General features: G+C 38.4%; 1 protein-coding gene across 1 annotated transcript; it reads right to left on the bottom strand.

Moving 5' to 3' along the window:
- Nucleotides 1-15,080: 15,080 nt before the first annotated feature.
- On the bottom strand, nucleotides 15,081-22,310 carry gpr83 (G protein-coupled receptor 83). Its single transcript, XM_073839343.1, has 4 exons — nucleotides 21,993-22,310; nucleotides 17,896-18,021; nucleotides 17,620-17,753; nucleotides 15,081-15,558 (listed from the first exon to the last, which is right to left on the bottom strand). The coding sequence occupies exons 1-4, from the start codon at nucleotides 22,308-22,310 to the stop codon at nucleotides 15,081-15,083; spliced, it is 1,056 nt and encodes a 351-aa protein (XP_073695444.1).
- Nucleotides 22,311-23,399: the final 1,089 nt, after the last annotated feature.

The following is a 23,399-nucleotide window of genomic DNA, read 5'->3' as shown; positions in this document are numbered from 1 at the left end:
GCTCTGGAATTTAACGTACTCCTCCCAGGAATTCCATGGGATTGTCACCAAACTCGGTCAGCATGATCTCAAGACATTGGGGACGCTAAATTGCGAGGAGATTTTTGATATCTCGAACGGTTTGGCCGTGGCAAGGCGACAAAGTTATGGCGAGAAATGAGAAACAGGAAGTGTCTAATAACTGTTGCACACATTGCCTGATTCTGATGAAACTTCACCAGTTTGTTCCTTGTATGATGCCGATTCCATAAATGTGACTATTATGAGTCAAAGTTATAGCGCCACCAACTGGGAGCAGGAAGTGTGTCATTTTCAAAATGCTTTGAAATCAGCCTCTTAATTTTACTCGATTTTCTTTAAACTTCATCAAAATCATGTCAAAACACGGCCGATAAGAATATGTAAAGGGGTCGATGATAAATCAAATGCTGTTGCCATGGCAACGTGTCAAACTTTAAAATTACATTCCTGTCTTTTCGAGGCAGATAACATGCTTAGAATTTCATGAAACTCAACACACACATCAATATTAATGATAGTTAGACACTGGCAAAAGGTCATAAATGGGCGTGGAGCAGGCACTCTATAGCGCCATCTTTTGACAAAAGTTGGGGGGTTAGTTTTTCCTACAGTCACCAAACTCTGTACATATATTGTTCTCATCAATCTGGACAACTTTCTAAATCAAACTCATTAGCTAAGACCAACAGAAAGCCGGCTATTTTGATTTGAATGTGGATTTTTTGAAAAATCAGGTAGTAAACAAATTCACACTACTCCTAAGAACAACCAGCTTTTCACACCAAACTTTTTTAACATGAAGAGAAGATTCTGAAGATGTTAAATTGCGAGCGGATTTTGGATATCTCGAACGGTGTTGACGTGGTGATTTTTTAAAGATGTAGTAAAAAACATAACCCTAATTTTTTATATCTTTAAAGTGCAGCATCCAAACTCTTTAAAACTTTTTTCACACAGAGATCTAATCATTCTGAGCAAGTGCTGGAAATATACATTTTATACAAGCTTCAATGAATTAAAGAAAATTAAAAAAATAACTCAGAAACCTGCTGTCACTCTGGTGAATGTCTCTACAGTATGTGTGTGCGTTCAGTCAGGCACAGAGAAGCTCATTATTGCAGGGGGGAGGGGTGAGAGGCAGAGAGGGTGACAGAGTAGAGAGCCATCCTACAGACCATCTTTGAACAAAATGCACATACTGTATGTAGTGTAATTACATAAATATGTCTGATCTTTGAGAGTCTGATATTTTGAGAAAATATAAAGGGTCACTAAGTCTTTCATTGTTCGTATTTTGCAGTTGTTGTTTTTTATTTATTTTTTACTTAACTGTACCATGAACTTGTCCTATTCAGTCACATAGCAAAAGATTTTAAAAAATACAACTTTTTAGCATGATCAATTTATCTTCATTGATAGACAATATTTACATAGTGTTATTTATTGAATATAAAATAATAATAATAAATTAAGACAAACTTTGACAACAAAACAAACGTTACTGTTATCTCTTCAAAACATCTGAAAACCATAATTTTAAGAACAGTTATAAATATATATATCACCCCGTTAAAATACTCAACTTGATTTTTAAAGATATTTTGAAAGAATGAAGCGTTTATAGAGCACTTTATTGTGTATTGCTGTACACCCACATGAACTGTGTTCATGTTCATGTTAATTCACTGTACATAACCTTTATATGAATACTTTTTTTTAGCTTAATATTAATTAACATTAATAAATGCTATTTATTTATTGGTCATGTTAACTGATATAGTTAATTTTAACAAATGAAACTGGATGGCAACATTTTATATTTTGTGTGTATGTGTCTGTGTGTTGATTTTAAAGTGTAACCCTTTCAATTCTGTAAACTTTAAATCCAAACTAGCAGAGGATTACTGTGAATGCATGTGCCAACTGGGCACCGTCTTCCTTATTGATTCTTAGTTATGACAACAATTAATTGTATACAAAAATATATTATACAAAAATTGTACAGATAGGTAACAATGACATTTAAGCAGAAGTGGTGGATATAAAGGAAGCAATAACAACATTTTGCTATCATCATGAATTACATGTTCTTATTTGTAGCATACTGGTTCACAGTTGGCATCTATCTGAAGTCCTTGCATTGATTGCATTTAATTAAATCAACATTATATTTGGTCAGTCTGATCTTGAGGCCTTAGAGATGTTAAATTGTGAAGATCTTGAGTTTTCATTAAAGGGCATGTCCGTGGTGGCCTGACAAAGTTTGATGTTTCTGCATAGACATAGAAGTGGTTATAACTTAGCCTGAAAATGTCTGATCTGCCACAAAATTCACAGGTTTGGTAAGAGTCCTGGCCTGAAGACACCTAAAGACCAATATTCAGATATTATCATAGCGCCACCTGTTGGCAGCAGGATATCTCATATATTTCACTAACTCAAACACACCAAGGTCAATCTGCACCAAACTTCATATGTTTGATAATAGTGCTGGCCTGAACACATCTACATGCCAATAATCAGTTATAGGCATAGCGCCACCAGCTGGCAGCAGCAAGTTTGGCACATTTAAATGACTTATGACATATTTTTTCTATATTTACTGTATTAAAAGCATACTGCCCACCGTTTGCTGTTTTCCTGAAGCCACCGGTCGGCGGTGAGCCCGGGTGCGAGGGCCCGTTCATCGCTGCTCGCAGCTTTAATTTTTGTTTGTTTTTTTTTGCTAACCTTCCGGGCACTTAAGGGGGTCTTAACATGCTCAAAAACTCTTGAAAATTTGCACACACGTCGGAATCTGCAGCCATCAGGACGCCACAGAGGCTGGTACCGGGGCGTGGCAAGGGGACTCTACAGCGCCCCCTGGAATTTTGAGGGCCATATAGCACACATACTTGAACGTACACATATGAAACTCGGTACACATATAGAACTCATCGAGCTGAACAACTTTTGTACTCTATGTCATGGGCTCCACGCAACAGGAAGTGAGATATTTAGGGTTGTGTAAAAAGCGCATGCTCTGGAATTTAATGTACTCCTCCCAGGATTTCTATAGGATTGTCACCAAACTCGGTCAGCATGATCTCAAGACATTGGGGACGCTAAATTGCGAGGGGATTTTTGATATCTCGAACGGTTTGGCCGTGGCAAGGCGACAAAGTTATGGCGAGAAATGAGAAACAGGAAGTGTCTAATAACTGTTGCACACATTGCCTGATTCTGATGGAACTTCACCAGTTTGTTCGTTGTATGATGCCGATTCCATAAATGTGACTATTATGAGTCAAAGTTATAGCGCCACCAACTGGCAGCAGGAAGCGTGTCATTTTCAAAATGCTTTGAAATCAGCCTCTTAATTTTACTTGATTTTCTTTAAACTTCATCAAAATCATGTCAAAACACGGCCGATAAGAATATGTAAAGGGGTCGATGATAAATCAAATGCTGTTGCCATGGCAACGTCTCAAATTTTAAAATTAGATTCCTGTCTTTTCGAGGCAGATATTTCATGAAACTCAACACACACATCAATATTAATGATAGTTAGACACTGGCGAAAGGTCATAAATGGGCGTGGAGCAGGCACTCTATAGCGCCATCTTTTGACAAAAGTTGGGGGGTTAGTTTTTCCTACAGTCACCAAACTCTGTACATATTTTGTTCTCATCAATCTGGACAACTTTCTAAATTAAACTCATTAGCTAAGACCAACAGGAAGCCGGCTATTTTGATTTGAATGTGGATTTTTGGAAAAATCAGGCTGTAAACAAATTCACACTCCTACTAAGAACAACAAGCTGTTCACACCAAACTTTTTTAACATGAAGAGAAGATTCTGAAGATGTTAAATTGCGAGCGATTTGGGATATATCGAACGGTGTTGACGTGGTGATTTTTTAAAGATGTAGTAAAAAACATAACCGTAATTTTTTTATATCTTTAAAGTGCAGCATCCAAACTCTTTACAACTTTTTTTCACACAGAGATCTAATCATTCTGAGCAAGTGCTGTTAAAATAAATTTTATACAAGCTTCTATGAATTAAAGAAAATTAAAAAAAGAAATCAGAAACCTGCTGTCACTCTGGCTGAATGTGTGTGTGTCAGAGTGAGTGAAGCTCAGTGCAGGGGGGAGGGGAGAGAGGGAGAGAGGGTGAGAGAGCTGTGACCCATGCTGCAGACCATCTTTGAGGAAGAAATGCACATATATGTAGTGTAATTACATAAATATGTCTGACCTTTGAGAGTCTGATATTTTGAGAAAATATAAAGGGTCACTAAGTCTTTCATTGTTTGTATTTTGCAGTTGTTGTTTTTTATTTATTTTTTACTGAACTGTACCATGAACTTGTCCTATTCAGTCACATAGCAAAAGATTAAGAAAAATACAACTTTTAAGCATGAGTGATTTATCTTCATTGATAGACAATATTTTCATAGTGTTATTTATTGAATATAAAATTATAATAATTAAAAATTTCAAGACAAACTTTGACAACAAAACAAACTTTGCTGTTATCTGTTCAAAACATCTGAAAACCATCATTTTAAGATCAGTTATATATATATCGCCCCATTAAAATACTCAACTTGATTTTTAAAGATATTTTGAAAGAATTAAGCGTTTATAGAGCACTTTATTGTGTATTGCTGTACACCCACATGAACTGTGTTCATGTTCATGTTAATTCACAGTACATAAACTAATGTTAAAAGATACTAATTTACCTTTAAACAATATATGAATACTTTTTTTAGCTTAATATTAATTAACATTAATAAATGCTGTTTAATTTTTGTTCATGTTAACTAATATAGTTAATGTTAACAAATGAAACTGGATGGCAAAATTGTATATATTGTGTGTATGTGTCTGTGTGTTGATTTTAAAGTGTAACCCTTTCAATTCAGTAAACTTTAAATCCAAACTGGCAGAGGGTTACTGTGAATGCATGTGCCAACTGGGCACCGTTTTCCTAATTGATTCTTAGTTATGTAGCGCTTAAGAGTCATGTCTTATAACAGAAGTCACCAGCAAAGCAATATCCACACAAAAATTGAACAGATAGGTAACGATGACATTTAAGCAGGATGTGGATGTAATGCAAGCAATAATAATATTTTGTTATCATCATGAATCATGTTCTTATCATCATCATCAGAATATAGGGAAAATGTAGCATATTGGTTCACAGTTGGCATTATTCTGAAGTCCTTGCAGGGGGTTAGGTTTATAGCAAACTCCTCCTAGAGATTTAATGATATCAACATTATATTTGGTCAGTCTGATCTAGAGGCCTTAGATGTTAAATTGCGAAGAGGGCGTGTCCGTGGCGATGTGACAAAGTTTGTTGTTTCGCCATGGACATAGAAGTTGTTATAACTCTGCCATAAATTGTCCGATCTGCCTCAAACTTCACAGGTTTGGTAAGAGTCCTGGCCTGAAGACCCCTAAAGGCCAATATTCAGATATTATCACAGCGCCACCTGTTGGCAGCAGGATATATCATATCTTTCACTAACTCAAACATACCAAGGTCAATCTGCACCAAACTTCATATGTTTGATAATAGTGCTGGCCTGAACACATCTACATGCCAACAATCAGTTACAGGCATAGCGCCACCAGCTGGCAGCGGGAAGTTTGGCAAATTTAAATGACTTATGACATATTTCTCCTATATTTACTGTATTAAAAGCATACTGCCCACCGTTTGCTGTTTTCCTAAAGCCACCGGTCGGCGGTGAGCCCAGGTGCGAGGGCCCGTTCATCGCTGCTTGCAGCTTTAATTAGGGCCCGAGCCCAAAAGGGCGAAGGCCCTATTGTTCTTCTAAGGGTTCTTATTGTTTTTTTTTTAGGGCCCGAGCCCAAAAGGGCGAAGGCCCTATTGTTCTTCTAAGGGTTCTTATTTTTTTTTATTTATTTATTTTTTTTTTAAACCTTCCGGGCACTTTTGGGGGCCTTAACATACTCAAAAACTCTTGAAAATTTGCACACACGTCGGAATCTGCGGCCATCAGGACGCCACAGAGGCTGGGACCCGGGCGTGGTTCAGGGCCTCTACAGCGCCCCCTGGAACACAGTTTGAAAACTTGATGTACTGCGCACACATACTTGCACGTACTGATATGAAACTCAGTACACATATAGATCTCACTGAGCCAAACAACTTTTGTACTCTATGTCATAGGCTCCACGGAACAGGAAGTGAGATATTTAGGGCTGTTTAAAAAGCGCATGCTCTGGAATTTAACGTACTCCTCCCAGGGTTTCCATAGGATTGTCACCAAACTCGGTCAGCATGATCTCAAGACATTGGGAATGCTAATTTGCGAGGGGATTTTTGATATCTCGAACGGTTTGGCCGTGGCAAGGTGACAAAGTTATGGCGAGAAATGAGAAACAGGAAGTGTCTAATTACTGTTGCACACATTGCCTGATTCTTATGAAACTTCACCAGTTTGTTCGTTGTATGATGCCGATTCCATAAATGTGACTATTATGAGTCAAAGTTATAGCGCCACCAACTGGCAGCAGGAAGCGTGTCATTTTCAAAATCCTTTGAAATCAGCCTCTTAATTTTACTTGATTATCTTCAAACTTCATCAAAATAATGTCAAAACACGGCCGATGAGAATATGTAAAGGGGTCGATGATAAATCAAATGCTGTTGCCATGGCAACGTGTCAAACTTTAAAATTAGATTCCTGTCTTTTCGAGGCAGATAACATGCTTAGAATTTCATGAAACTCAACACACACATCAATATTAATGATAGTTAGACACTGGCAAAAGGTCATAAATGGGCGTGGAGCAGGCACTCTATAGCGCCATCTTTTGACAAAAGTTGGGGGGTTAGTTTTTCCTACAGTCACCAAACTCTGTACATATATTGTTCTCATCAATCTGGACAACTTTCTAAATTAAACTCATTAGCTAAGACCAACAGGAAGCCGGCTATTTTGATTTGAATGTGGATTTTTGGAAAAATCAGGCTGTAAACAAATTCACACTCCTTCTAAGAACAACAAGCTGTTCACCCCAAACTTTTTTAACATGAAGAGAAGATTCTGAAGATGTTAAATTGCGAGCGGATTTGGGATATCTTGAACGGTGTTGACGTGGTGATTTTTTAAAGATGTAGTAAAAAACATAACCCTAATTTTTTATATCTTTAAAGTGCAGCATCCAAACTCTTTAAAACTTTTTTTCACACAGAGATCTAATCATTATGAGCAAGTGCTGGTAATATCATAATTATACAAGCTTCTATGAATTAAAGAAAATTTTAAAAAGAAATCAGTAACCTGCTGTCACTGGGCTGACTGTCTGTGTTCAGTCACTAGAAGAGTGACTGAAGGGGGGAGGGGTGAAAGGGAGAGAGACCAGTGGAACATGCTGTTTTGCTTAAGACCATCTTTGAGGAAGATGCACATTGCACATTGCTGTAGTGTAATCTACATAAATATGTCTGAACTTTGAGAGTCTGATCTTTGAGAAAATATAAAGGGTCACGAACTCTTTCATTCTTTGTATATTGCAGTTGTTGTTTTTTTATTTATTTTTTACTGAACTGTACCATGAACTTGTCCTATTCAGTCACATAGCAAAAGATTAAGAAAAATACAACTTTTTAGCATGAGCGATTTATCTTCATTGATAGACATTTATTTTCATAATTTAAATTTAAGATTCAATAAAAAACCACTAACAATTTCAAGACAAACTTTGACAACAAAACAAACTTTGCTGTTATCTGTTCAAAACATCTGAAAATTGTACCATTTTAAGATGAGTTATATTTATATATCGCTCCATTACAATAACCAACTTGATTTTTAAAGATATTTTGAAAGAATGAAGCATTTATAGAGCACTTTATTGTGTATTGCTGTACACCCACATGAACTGTGTTCATGTTCATGTTAATTCACAGTACATAAACTAATGTTAAAAGATACTAATTTACCTTTAAACAATATATGAGTACTTTTTTAGGTTAATATTAATTAACATTAATAAATGCTATTTAATTATTGTTCATGTTAACAATGTTAACAAATGAAACTGGATGGTAAAATTGTATATTTAGTGTGTATGTGTCTGTGTGTTGATTTTAAAGTTTAACCCTTTCAATTCTGTAAACTTTAAATCCAAACTGGCTGAGGGTTACTGTGAATGCATGTGCCAACTGGGTACCGTTTTCCTAATTGATTCTTAGTTATGTAGCGCTTAAGAGTGATGTCTTATAACAGGAGTCACCAGCAAAGCAATATCCACATACAAATTGTACAGATAGGTAACGATGACATTTAAGCAGAAAGGGTGGGCGTAAAGCAAGCAATAATAACATTTTGTTATCATCATGAATCATGTTCTTATCTTCATCATCAGAATATAGGAAAAATGTAGCATATTGGTTCACAGTTGGCATTATCTGAAGTCCTTGCAGGGGTTTAGGTTTATAGCAAACTCCTCCTAGAGATTTAATGATATCAACATTATATTTGGTCAGTCTGATCTAGAGGCCTTAGAGATGTTAAATTGTTAGATCTTGAGTTAAAGGGCGTTAGTGGCGGCCTGACAAAGTTTGTTGTTTCGCCATGGACATAAAAGTTGTTATGACTCAGCCATAAAATGTCCGATCTGCCTCAAAATTCACAGGTTTGGTAAGAGTCCTGGCCTGAAGACACCTAAATGCCAAAATTCAGATATTATCATAGCGCCACCTGTTGGCAGTAGGATATATCATATCTTTCACTAACTCAAACATACCAAAATCAATCTGCACCAAACTTCATATGTTTGATAATAGTGCTGGCCTGAACACATCTACATGCCAATAATCAGTTATAGGCATAGCGCCACCAGCTGGCAGCGGCAAGTTTGGCACATTTAAATGACTTATGGCATATTTCTCCTACATTTACTGTATTAAAAGCATACTGCCCACCATTTGCTGTTTTCCTAAAGCCACCGGTCGGCGGTGAGCCCGGGTGCGAGGGCCCGTTCATCGCTGCTTGCAGCTTTAATTCTTCTTCTTCTCCAAAATGAAAAGTCTTTTTGAGGGCCTAAACATGCTCGAAAACTCATGAAACTTTGCACACGCATCAGACCTGGTGAAAATTTACATCTGATATGGTTTTCAGAAGTGGGTGTGGCAAAATGGCTTGATAGCGCCACCTATAAAATTTCAACGGAGTGCGCCTCGAGCTACGTTTCACGTACATGTACGAAACTCGGTACACACATGTAACACACCAATACCTACAAAAAAGTCTCCTGGTGCAACATCCGAAACCCAACAGGAAGTCCGTTATATTGAATTTCCTTTACGATTTTTATGCAGTTTTTGCCATTTTCAGGCCTCGTACTTTAACGAACTCCTCCTACAGTTTTTATCCGATCATTTTCAAATTTGCTGAGTGTCATCATAAGGCCTTTGCGATGTTAAATTGCGAAGGTTTAGAGTTTTCGTCGAAGGGTGTGTCCCTGGCGGCCTGACATAGCGCCACCTGCTGACAACAGGAAGTGACATGTTTAACACTGTTACGGACTCCTAGCAACATATTGAAAAGCGTTAACAAGTCTTAAATAGGCTAGCAACTTGCTAGAAACATGCTAAAACATGCTAGCAACACTTAGCTAAGAGCTAAAGCATGCTATTAATACAAAGACAAAAGGAAATTGCTGTAACTCATGTATATAATGTCCAATCTGACCCAAACTTAATATTCAACATGCTACAAACATACTAAAGCATGGTAGCAACACTTAGCTAATAAGCTAAAGCATGCTAATAATACAATGAAACAGAAAGTTACTCTAACTCAGGCATACGAAGTCCAATCTACCCCAAACCTAACATGTTTCATAAGAATCCTGGCCTGAACACATGCCCATGCCCGTATTCAGTTATAGTCATAGCGCCACCAGCTGGTAACAGGAAGTCACATGTTTAATACTGTTGTGGATGCCTAGCAACATTTTAAAAATATCAACAAGTGTTAAATAGGGTAGCAGCATACTAGAAACATGCTATAACATGTTAGCAACACTTAGCTAAGTGCTAAAGCATGCTCTTAATGCAATGAAACAGGATGTTACTGTAACTCAGGCATGCAATGTCCAATCAGCCCCAAACTTAACATGTTTGATAAGACTCCTGGCCTGAACACATGCCCATGCCCATATTCAGTTATAGTCATAGTGCCACCTGCTGGCAACATGAAGTGACACATTTAATACTGTTCTGGATGCCTATCAATATTTTAAAAATTATCAACAAGCGTTAAATAGGGTAGCAACATGCTAGAAACATGCTAAAACATGTTAGCAACACTTAGCTAAGTGTTAAAGCATGCTCTTAATGCAATGAAACAGGAAGTTACTGTAACTCAGGCATGCAATGTCCAATCAGCCCCAAACTTAACATGTTTGATAAGAGTCCTGACCTGAACACATTTACATGCCAATATTCAGTTATAGTCATAGCGCCACCTACTGTCAACAGGAAGTGACGTTTATCACTGTGATACACTATTAGCAACACACTAAAATAACCATTGAGTGCTAAACATGCTAAAAACAAGCTTAAACATGCTAGCAACACTTACTAAGTACTAAAGCATGCTGTTAATGCGATGAAAGAGGAAGTTGTAACTCAACCATGCAATGTCCGATTTGCCCCAAACTTCACATGTTTGATAAGAGTCCTGGCCTGAACACATCTAAAGGCCAATATTCCATTACAATCATAGCGCCACCAGCTGGCAACAGCAAATTACTTGTTTTACACTAACTTAAACATACAATGTACAATTTGCACCAAACTTGACATGTTTGCCAATAGTCCTGGCCTGAACACATCTAAAAGCCAATATTTCGTAATAGCGCCACCTGTTTGCAGCAGGATATGTCATGTATTACACTCAAGCATGCCATGTTCAATCTGGACCAAACTTCATATGTTTGATAAAATCGCTGGCCTGAAGACATCTGCATGCCAATATTCAGTTATACACATAGCGCCACCAGGTGGCAGCAAGACATCTGGCACATCTAAATGACTTTGACATATTCCTCCTAAATTTACTATGTTTAAAGCACAGTGCCCACCATTCGCCACAGGTCAGCGGTGAGCCCGATGCGAGGGCCCTCCCATCGCTGCTTGCAGCTTTAATTTAAATTACAACCACACATAAAATACAGGCTTTTTGTCATAATGATAAAAAACGATCAAACTCTAATGCAGCTGGTTATCCAGTTAAAACATTTGGACTTAATTGCTTAACATCCTACACTTGTTTGGCTTTTAAATGAATCCATGCAAGCAATGTTGTGTGAGTAATTTCAGCTGTTTGTAAAGCTGTTCCAAAGAAGAATTGAAGAAGAAAAAATCACCAACAGGACATACATCAAAATAAATAATGTATGAAAATAAAACATGGAACTAATAAGTTAAAAAATATGACATTTTCAAATTCATTTACATACATAACATTGAATTGACAGGCACAGAGGAAACAGGCACAAGCTTCTCATAAATGAGCGCCAACTCTATCATTTCATTTAAGACCAATTACAGCTTCACAACTATAGAAATCACAAAACACTTAAAGCTGCAAATAATTCCCACTGCGACTAGGAAATCAGATTGTGAAATTCATTCTCGCAGAACTGTGAAAAGCGAGATAGATGTTTGTATCTCGCACATGGCATGCCGTAGGCAAACCCCATCCCACACACACACAAACACATTAAAATATCCGTCCAGCAATACATTTGGTTCTTCCATTTAATGGTATATGTAAAATCCTCTTTTTGCAGTAGCTGAAAGCAAAATGCCCACCCACTGGGCAACAGTATCCTATAAGGATGATGCAGTACAACAGAAGTCACCTCTGTGTTAGCTCGGTTAGACAGACAAATGGTATGAGGTCTGGCTTGTTCTAGATGCAACGGCACAATATGACAGGCTTGACCAATCTCATTTGGACTAAATGTGCTTTTGGTGTATTTTTAGATGGATGGATGTCAATAGATGAGTAAGCATGAGATTATGTGAACACTGTTTTATTACAAACTTTTTCCAGCGCACAGCATCTGTCACGATTATTACATTTTTAAAAACAAAACCATCGCATTTAGTATATACAGTATAATACTCTTTTGACACGCAATGGTGGCTGTGTTAGTACATCCAAACAAACCTTATCATGCCATCTTTTTCTTTATATGTTGATATGTATGATTATTAGGGATGCACCGATCCGAATCGGCCGATCATGCTTGCGCGTTTTGTCAGTAAAGCCGGTTCTGTAATCAGCGGTAAATGCCATCAGGTGCGTGATTTCACGTTGAGCCGTATATACTACACACAGCCGTTGTTTACCAACGAGCTGCGCAAATCAATGTTCATTATCAGTGTGAAAGTGCGCAGCTCGTCAGTGAACAACGGCTGTGTGTAGTATATACGGCTCAACGTGAAATCACGCACCTGATGGCATTTACCGCTGATTACAGAACCGGCTTTACTGACAAAACGCGCAAGTGATCGGCCGATACAGATCGGTGCATCCCTTATGTCAGGGTTTGGATTTGGTCATTCTCCACCATCTTCAACTTCCCTTTGAGTCTTTTTACATCACAGTAAATCACCTGAAATTACGGCCAGCCTTGATATCTGGTTAAATGTCCATTTGGATATTAGCATTTGTGCTACAATGTGTTGCTCAAAGCTATTTAAAATGCACTACTTATGAATGTTATTTCATTTTTGTGCTCTGCAACTGATTTTGATGGAGACTAAGAATAAGGTAATAGCAGTTTTGCTTTCTTTATTTTAATATGTTAATAGCTGATTAGGTCTTATTCTCCTAATCTGAATTCACTGAAATCATGGCTTGTGTTGCTATGGCACCACATAATTGGCCCTCTTGCTGATGTAATTTAATATCAGACATTTTGGGACTTAAGGAAGGAATTTGTAAGATCTTTAATAAACATAAAACTTCATGCAATCCTATAGAACTGTTAAATAGCACCATAGCAATTACTAAAGTGGATCGTTTTACTTGAGTACAGATTTTGGGTACCCACCACTGATTATGTAGTAAAAAGAAAACTACCCTTCTGATTCAAAGGTGCAGGTTAGGTTAGGTAGTACTTCTTACAATCCTATCACAGCATGTCTTGTGCAAATAATTTCCCCCATTTTACCCCAGATTGGAAAGTCAATGCAATTAGTAAGAAAGCAAGTAGTCATTTTCTAAACGTTGCCCCCAGATGGCTGTCTGTGCTATTAGTAAGCAAGTAGCAATTTATCTAGCAACTTTAGCCAAAGTAATATAAATTGCACATTATATGGACCATCCCCTGGAGCAACTTCAGGGGTAAGTGCCTTGCTCAAGGGCACAACATCTGTCATAAACGAGTCAGTTAGCCTTTCCATTACCACCTCTGTTATAGTAATTGCATCATATTAGTATAGTACAGTACATCACACATGGTCTAAGTAGATAAACAAACTGACATATAGTTTTTTTTCATTCAGGGCTGTTTTATGTTTGTTGCATATGCACATAAAACAGCCTCAGAAATGGATTTTGCACAGTTTAAGACTTGGTCCATTGCATGTGATAAAATGCAAAAACCACTGACTATAATTAGCACTGTCCGATGAAGGCTAGTGGTCAAACTGATCACAGTTATTCATGCTCTCAATGAGTGGGAGTTCAGTTCATTCACACTTGATGGTGCAAGAATGAACGTGAGCTTAAACCTGAGACTTGGCCACCCAATAATTTTATAGTCTATACTAAGGTGGCAGTATATATTAACAAAAAATAGCCCAGATTGGTTGGTCCAGAAGACAGCATACTGTTGTAGCTGTTAAAACAACCATCTGAAGCTCTGTATATACATTTCACCTCTCAGAATAGGACTTAATATCAAATGAAAAATTTCAGAGGGATACAATTGCATGAATCGGAAATTTCGCTATATCTATATTTTACTTCATTAACATCTAAAAATACTGTAAACATTATTGATAGACTGTAACAATACCCATACATTTAATACAGTGCTGCCTGAGAATTACTCATGCATGGAGATAAGTGAATTAAATATGACTAATGTGTTTTAAAAACACATTCATAAATAAAACAAATACATAAGACCCTGTGAATGAAATCATTATAGTGCAACAGAAGCTGTCAAAATGTGAATATTATTAAATATTAGCTGTTATATATTATAAATTAGCCTGATAATCTCATTCAGCAGTTTCTAACCTGAAACCAAAATGAACATTTCGGGAATTTGTTCATTTTAATGTGATTTTGCTTGTGATGTGGTGCTATTAAAATGCACTACACCATTGTGGCCCTAGATTACAGTGTGGATGAATCTAAGCTTTTTGCCTGAAGTCATAATCTGCTGATTTTATGCGGTCATATTTGAGAAATTTCACAGAAAATCATGTAGTGTATGATAGGTACTGATTATTATTATTATTATTATTATTATTATTTTGCTTCATAGTATGATTCCATCAGTCGGAGGACATCAATCAACTTTGATATTCTGAGCTGATTTGAGAACACATACTGTTTTCTTTTGTTAAGCAGTCTCCAAACAATAAAGAGCATATTTCTCTGTGAGTTTGTTGTGTTCAGAACGACTTGAAAGTGTGGTAGTGTTTGATCCTCGGTTGTTTGTGATGCCTAGTGTTTTCAGATCCGCTCATATTTTAAGTCATGTAGTGTATTTGATTTTCTAGCTGTTAGAGGAATTGTTTTTTTCCCTTGAAAAACAGATCATAGTTTCTATTAACATCTTATACCTCTATTATTTATGTCATCTCTTCCATGTGTTTTTTTTTGTTTGTTTGTTTTTCAAAGGACATGGGTTGAGGTGTTATTTACACTAAGATGAAGAGGGCTAAATGTGAGTATGCGGGTGGGATAAAAATGAGAAGAAGATTAGAGGGATGATTTGCAACAATGCTTTCATTTTCATGTGAATATGTGTTTATAAAAACAATAGCTTCCTTAGGACTGCTGGATGGCATTGCCCTTGGCTATACGGCCAATTAGAGGCAGGGCTCTGAGTTCCGCACGGAAACTGTGATTGAGCCAGCAGTATATAAAGGGGTTGTAGCAGGTAGAGCTCATGGCCAGCCAGTGGAAGGTGAAGTACAGGGCGTTGTTAGCCTGGATCACTTTACTTGACAGCAGGACAACGTAGCAGTTTAGAGGAAACCAGCAGACTGCAAACACAGCCACAACTGCAATTAACATTTTTAAAGTTGTCTTCTTCCTTCTGCGATGAGCGGCCGACTGAGCCAGCGTGACATCACCGACAGCGTTCCGGAACCAGACCTTCTTGGCCACCACAAGGTACGATAAGGAGATAATTGCTAAAGGCAATACGTAGAGGAGGACAAATGTAACAAGATCCAGATACTTCCAAAAGACATCAGAGGGATGAGGAAAGCTGGGCAGACATACCATCCGTACTCTGTTATTGCTAAAAGAGACAAGAAGAGAAGAGTGTTAGTTCACCCAAAAATGAAAATTTGCTGAATATTTACTCACTCTCAGGATTCCTTATTGGAACAAACTTAGCATTATATCACTAGCAATGGATTCTCTGCAGTGAATGGGTGCCGTCAGAATGATATCCAAACAGCTGACAAAATCATCACAATGAACCACATGACTCCAGTCCATCAATGTCTTGTGAAGTAAAAGGCTGCATGTTTGTAAGAAACAAATTTATCATTAAAGGGATAGTTCACCCAAAAATGAAAATGACTCGATGATTGAAATTTACAATTGGAGTTATATTAAAAAATGTCCTGGCTATTCCAAGCTTTATGATGGTTGTTGAGATTTTGAAGTCCAATAAAGTACATCCATCCATCATAAAAAGTACTCCACATGGCTCTGGGGGGTTAATACTTTCTTTCTGAAGTGAATTGATGTGTTTGTGTAAGAAAAACATCCATATTCAAAACATCATAAACCGTAATCTCTAGCTTCCACTAACTGTTTTACGCGCATTCACGAGAGAGTGGTGTTTCAACAGATGACGTAGGACATAGGCATAGTGTAAATTACAGAAAAGCTAGAGATTATGGTTTATAAAGTTTTGAATCTGGATGGAATTTATTAATTTATTAATTACATGTGGAGTACTTTTTATGATGGATGGATGCACTTTATTGGACTTCAAAATCTCAACAGCCAGGACATTTTTAAATATAACTCCATTATTTGTTTGAAAGAAGAAAGTCATACACCTAGATGGCTTGAGGGTGAGCAAATAATGGGGTAATTTTCATTTTTGGGTGAACTATCCCTTGAACCCTTTGGCGTTTTAACTTCTGACCAAAATACCAGTCCATAATCCATAATAATGCTTCCTTCAGTGAAAAAGCCCATCCACTATTGTCCTCTTACATCAAAATCTGTTTTGGCCTGGCTTCGAATATGTATATGTATATATATATATATATATATATATATATATATATATATATATAAATAATGGACTGGAGTCGTACAGATTACTTGTTACTTGCTAAATCTGTGATAACGAAAAAAATAATCTACATATTAGATTAGGTGAGTTCATTTTTAGCTAATTTTAATTTTAGAAAGGAAAGGCATGAGTTTTTTTTTTTTTTGTTCACATTTTATGTCAAATAATTTAAGATCCATGCTAAACTAAATTGCATTTTCAAACTCAAAACTAGAAGGTACAATTGGGGGTGACAGATTAAATACAATGGGAGGCTTCACTAGACACAAAACTTATCTCTCTGAAGCGCTTATCTCCTCCACTCTATTCAGGCTTGACTGCAAACACTTCCAATGATTGAAGAGTATCCTGGTTTGAATGCTGCTTTTTAGAATTTAATTCAGTTTTTTGTGTGCCTGCACTGAGAACATTGGGCGAATTCCAAACAGATGTGATCATCAATTGCCCTACTACCTAAATAAATAAATAAAAAATTCTTCTCATTATTATTATTTTATTTAAATATTGTCTAACTGTCTTATTTGAATTACTATTAAACTTTTTCAAGCTAAATGTGCCTAAACCTGCTTACACCACTGTCTTAAATCATATTTCTATGACTGACAATTTTTTTTTTTTTTAATAAAGACAACAACCAGCCTAGTCTACTTACGTTTGTATGTAAAGTCGAAATCAACCCCAACTTTGCTTCAAAATGCATCGCAAGAGCTCCTAACTGAAGATCACATGATCACAATTGGAAATCACTTCCGTGAAGTGACCATCACATGATGTTCCCTTTGCTAAAAGACTTCTGGAAAGGCCCTTCATGAAGGGATTCAATTGCTTACTTTCGTTTGGAACGCCTTTTACAAATGGCATCTCTTTCCCGAAGTGCCCTTGAAGCGTGCAACAAAAGCCGTTTGGAACTCGCTCAAAATGTTCTCATGATGATGATGTTATAACATAATCTTTATTTTTAAAATTGTCACAATCCATTTAATGTTGATCATTTTTACTTGATTTTCATCATTAAAGAGAAAAAGACAGAAAGAAAGATCTTACACAAATTCAAAGCGCAGCAGCTTTTGGTAGATGGCATGAGGTAAAGAGAAGCATGACCCCATGACCCAGATGACACCAATCCAGGCTATGCCCTGAAGCCGAGACATCCGCTGTTTCATTGGATGCATCACCACCTGATGGACAACAACAATTACTAATAATGACTGCACACTGGCACACACTGATTCACAAAGTATGAAAAAGCTATTCACTCTAGAGGTTTCACTGATAAGATATTACAAGTAGCTGTGTGTGTCTGTTTGTGAGAACACTTACCTGGTGTCTATCAATAGCAATAGCGACCAGTGTAAGAACAGAGACATGAACAGAACAATACTGCGCAAAGCGGCTCACATGGCACATCGCCTTTCCAAACACCCATGTACTGTAAACAAACCGAACCTGTAGGAACACAGATGCAATAGAGTGGCCTTGGATCAAGATATATGTAGGAATTAAAAAGCATGCACATGCTCACCCCTACACACTCAGAAAGAGATGAATCATGCACCTCCTCTGTATAGTCATTACTAAACAATTAATAGGGATAACGTTTGTGTGTGGCCATGCACACAAGAGGAAATATTAGCAAAATCATACCAAAGACTTAACCACAAATGCTCAGTAGACAAAATACACTGATTATAAAATTGATTGATATAATAATAGTCTCATTGACAAATATGACCCTGGACCACAAAACCGGTCTTAAAGGGATAGTACACCCAAAAATGATTTGATGTTTGTCTGCTTACCCCCAGGGCATCCAAGATGGTAGTGACTTTGTTCCTTCAGTAGAACACAAACTAAGATTTTTCACTCAAACTGTTGCAGTCTGTCAGTAATATAATGACATTCAATGGTTATCAATTTTTTAAGAGTAAAAAAACCATACACAGACAAAACCAAATTAAACCTAGTGGCTCTTGATGATACATTGAGGTCTTAAGATACAAAAAGATCGGTCTGTGCAAAAAACCGAACAGTATTTATATCATTATTTACCTCTGATCCACCGCAATGTTGTACTGTCCTGAGCGCATTCACAATGGCATGTGATGCATCACAGTAGATGCATGCGTGGAATCGATCAGTTGCGTGTATATGTCACTCATTGTTTACATTACTTGTGATTAATCTGATTCTGGCAACCGATTAAAAACTAAAAGATTACGTTTCCTTGTGCAAACTCATCTAGGAGTGTTGACTTTTCACCGACTACGTCAGAGCAAGTTGACACATCGCGCGCCGGCTGTTGTGAATGCGTAGATCAGAGGTAAATAATTATATAAATACTGTTCAGTTTCTTGCACAGACCGATCATTATGTGTCTCAAGACCTCAATGTATCGTCACGAGCCGCAGAGTTTAATTTGTTTTTGTCTGTGTATGTTTTTTTTACTCTTAAAGATTTGGTAACCATTGACTGCCATTATATGACTGACAGACTGCAACGGTTTAAGTTAAAATTCTTTGTTTGTGTTCTACTGAAGAAACAAAGTCACCTCTTGGATGCCCTGGGGGTAAGCAATTTTAATTTTGGGGTGAACTATCCCTTTAAGTAGCACAGGTATATAGCAATAGCCAAAAATGCATTGTATGGGTCAAAATTATCCTGTCACGGTAAGAGGGAAGGGGTCTGGGTCCAGATGCAGGTAAGAAATATATTTTAATTAAACACAAATAAACAAACAAAACAAAGGCCAACACGGCACAACAAACTGGAGCTAGACTGGAGCAAAGATAACAGAGACAAACCATCAGGAACAGGCAACATGTAGACAATGCAGACTCACCAGGGTAGTGGAAGTGTGGGATTATAAAGACACTGGTGATTGTGAACAGCTGGGGAATGACAGGTGACATAATCAGGACAAGTGAACACTCGGGGAAGTGCAGTGCAGGGAAGGGAAAACAGCGACCCCAGGTGGCTGAGGGAAGACCCACAGCCCCGATCATGACAGTACCCCCTCCCTACGGAACGGCTTCCAGACGTTCCCAAAGTCTGGAGGGAGGAGGAACGGAGGAAGGCAACTCAGGGGGAGGGATGGCGGGCCAGGCCCGTGCAGCGGAGTCTCATGGACCCGCCTCGCCACCCTCGGAACGCGAGCTGGCCTCGCCGCCAGTGGAACGTGCGCGGTCACCGCCGCGTCAGGAACAGAGAGCGCGGTCGCCTCTGCGTCAGAAACAGAGAGCGCGGTCGTCTCCGCGTCAGGAACAGAGAGCGCGGTCGCTTCCGCGTCAGGAACAGAGACGGCGGTTGCTTCCGCGCCAGGAACAGAGAGCACAGTCGCCTCCGCGTCAGGAACAGAGAGCGCAGTCGCCTCCGCGTCAGGAACAGAGAGCGCAGTCGCCTCCGCGTCAGGAACAGAGAGCGCAGTCGCCTCCGCGTCAGGAACAAAGAGCGCAGTCGCCTCTGCGTCAGGAACAGAGAGCGCAGTCGCCTCTGCGTCAGGAACAGAGAGCGCAGCCGCCTCTGCGTCAGGAACAGAGAGCGCAGTCGCCTCTGCGTCAGGAACAGAGAGCGAAGTCGTCTCTGCGTCAGGAACAGAGAGCGCAGTTGTCTCTGCGTCAGGAACAGAGAGCGCAGTTGCCTCCGCGTCAGGAACAGAGAGCGTAGTCACCTCCGCGTCCGGAACAGGAAGCGCGGTAAGGGCCGCGTCAGGCACGGAGATAGCGGACACCGCCGCGTCCGGCACGGAGATAGCGGACAACACCGCCGCGTCCGGAACAGAGATGGCGGTCACTTCCGCGTCAGGAACAGAGATGGCGGTTGCTGCCGCGTCAGGAACGGAGATAGTCGCTGCTGCTTCGGGGATCGAGGCAGCGGACGCCACCGCTTTCCCGCGGAAGAGCGTCTCCGCCCCCGCCGCAAAGTAGGGGCGCATCTGCGCAGCCTCGGCCCTACAGGCGTCCATCTGCGCCAAACAGGTGTAGAGGAACTCGAACCTCTTGGCCGACGCCGCCTCGAACGTCATCCCCGCCGTGTCGGGAACAGAGCGGGTGGTCGCTGCCCCCAGGCGGGGGAACGCCGCCTCCTCAAAAAAAAAAATTCCTCCCTGCTGGACCCATTTGTGGAGTCTGCATTCTGTCACGGTAAGAGGGAAGGGGTCTGGGTCCAGATGCAGGTAAGAAATATATTTTAATTAAACACAAATAAACAAACAAAACAAAGGCCAACACGGCACAACAAACTGGAGCTAGACTGGAGCAAAGATAACAGAGACAAACCATCAGGAACAGGCAACATGTAGACAATGCAGACTCACCAGGGTAGTGGAAGTGTGGGATTATAAAGACACTGGTGATTGTGAACAGCTGGGGAATGACAGGTGACATAATCAGGACAAGTGAACACTCAGGGAAGTGCAGTGCAGGGAAGGGAAAACAGCGACCCCAGGTGGCTGAGGGAAGACCCACAGCCCCGATCATGACAGATCCATGTTCCAAATTTTCTAACAACATCACTTAATTTATGATTAGTAATATGCATTGCTAAGAAATTCATTTGGACAAATTTAAGGGTGATTTTCTCAATATTTTGATTTTTTTGCACCCTCAGATTCCAGATTTTCAAATAGTTGTATCTCAGCCAAATATTGTCCTAACAAACCATACATCAGTGGAAAGCATATGTATTCAGCTTTCAGATATATTTCAGATAATGTATAAATTCTAAATTTAAAAAAATTGACCCTTCCCTGCTGAAAAACAAACAGCTAAAACCAGCCTAAGCTAAAATGTGTATTCATGATGGATTTATGTTTTAAATGTGCTTTTTATTTATTTATTTATGACTAGTCCAAAAATGGCATAAAAATCAGGTAAACCTTTACTTGGACCATGTACACACATGAGTGTACAACAAACATTGTTTTCCAAAAGGAAAATCAGGACTTTTCAGTAATTCATTATCATACATTTGACCTGAACAAAACAAATATCATTTAAAAAAATTAAAATAAAAACTTGATTCTTGTTACTGCATGATGGTTAGATTTTTTTTAAATACAATAAATAATAATATAATAAATGTAGCTTAGGCAATAATTTTTTTTTTTTATATGAACTATAGCCTGAAGAATTTCAGCTTTATTTTATTTAATTTTTTATTCAAGGGAGAGACATTAACTTTATCCTCCTCAAACATCAGAATGACTTTTAATTTTCATAGAAAATTAATAGGCTACTCTATTGTATTAATTGTTTTGTTTGATGTATTTGGAATAAGATGAGTGATTGACACAATAACAAAATTATCTAGATTTCGAATGGCATAAAAAGCAATAGCAGTAAAACTACAACAGCCTTTTATTATTTCAACAATAATAAATGTATTTTCAAAGTAAACAAGTGCAACTAGAGTAAACTTACCAGTGTAAACGGCGTGTTGAGGAGAGTTATAAGAATGTCAGCAATGGCTAAATTCATGATGAACAAACTTGTCACTGAATGCATCCGTTTATTCTTAATAACAACGTGACAAACCACCACGTTCCCGAACAGCGAGATGATGATAATAACGGAATATGCGACGACGAGCAGCGCTCTGATGGTCGGTCTGTGGGATTCAGACTCGTAATTCGCTCCTCTGTCGTACATCGCGTCCAAAGAGAAATTGAAATACATGGAGAAATTCTGCAAGATATAAAACTGCGAGAATAAATCCACGGAGGTGTTTCGGAATGCCATCGTAACGAGGTTGCAGTGTCAAAAACACCACAGCGCAGTTCTGATCCACTTTTGGACAGTTTGGTTGTGATTCGAGCCTTCTGTGAGCCAAGCGATGGGAGCGCAGCGTCAAGTGAAGCGGATTGGACGATAGCCACAGTTATTAGTGATTCATCTCAACCTCTGGCATGATCATAATCACAGTCTTCGCTCTAAGCACTGCCACTTCACACACACACACACACACACACACACACACACACACACACACACACACACACACACACACACACACACACACACACACACACGGCGCGCATCAGTACCACGCGTCACTGACGGAGGTCACTTAAATTGAGACACTCAATAATCAATAATCATTAAAACGTAATGTCTGGTCTGCTATCAGACAGCAAAGCGACCAATATATACTGTGCAGCAACTGGTGGCTAAGTCTGTTCCTGTGTGTGTTCATAAAAAGATAGCCAACGGTTCCAATAAAAGATGCAAATTTCTGAAAGACTGAAAAATCGGAAGCCCCTATTGTATAACGTCAATACCACCCGATTTGTCCTTTAAAATAATAGTAATAATAATAATAATAATAATAATAATAATAATAATAATAATAGTAATAGTAATAATAATAATAATAACAATAACAATAATAATAATAATAATAATAAAAGTTAATATTAGAAACAATTCTCCTCTTAAATTAAGTGAGAATTAAGCTTAAACTATATTTTAAACAGCAAATTTTTCTAAATCATCATGGACTGAACACATTTAATTTTAGTGACGTGTGATTGCCTTACGTCAACAGAGGCCTGTAGCGTGGGGCGTGGTTTCAGGTAACGTTAAATATGCAAGGACTTTTGTTTGGATCTTTTCAGGCAAGAGAAAAATGTTCGTTTATTTATTCAAGAAAAGAAATTCAACTCAATGTAAACTCTGAAGTAACGCTTCCCTTATTTTACCTTTGTGCAGACATTGTGTGAAAGTTATTACCAACAATTTAGAGACTTTTGCGCACGTCGTGATGATTGATGTTGATCTGATATGACTTTACACTGATGAGGCTAGTATAGCGATTTACACTAAATTCAT

Source organism: Garra rufa, chromosome 5 (genome assembly GCF_049309525.1).
Source record: "Garra rufa chromosome 5, GarRuf1.0, whole genome shotgun sequence".
Classification (NCBI taxonomy): domain Eukaryota; kingdom Metazoa; phylum Chordata; class Actinopteri; order Cypriniformes; family Cyprinidae; genus Garra; species Garra rufa.
Note: the sequence above shows the minus strand (reverse complement) of the source record. Positions and strands in the feature narration are given on the sequence as shown.

Excerpts from the sequence above, each read along its gene's own strand:
- gpr83 (XM_073839343.1), bottom strand. The coding sequence starts at position 22,310 with ATGGCATTCCGAAACACCTCCGTGGATTTATTCTCGCAGTTTTATATC. Across the intron at positions 18,022-21,992 it reads TCAACACGCCGTTTACACTG|GTTCGGTTTGTTTACAGTAC; the intron begins GTAAGTTTACTC and ends GTGTTCCTACAG. Across the intron at positions 17,754-17,895 it reads TTGCTATTGATAGACACCAG|GTGGTGATGCATCCAATGAA; the intron begins GTAAGTGTTCTC and ends GTTGTCCATCAG.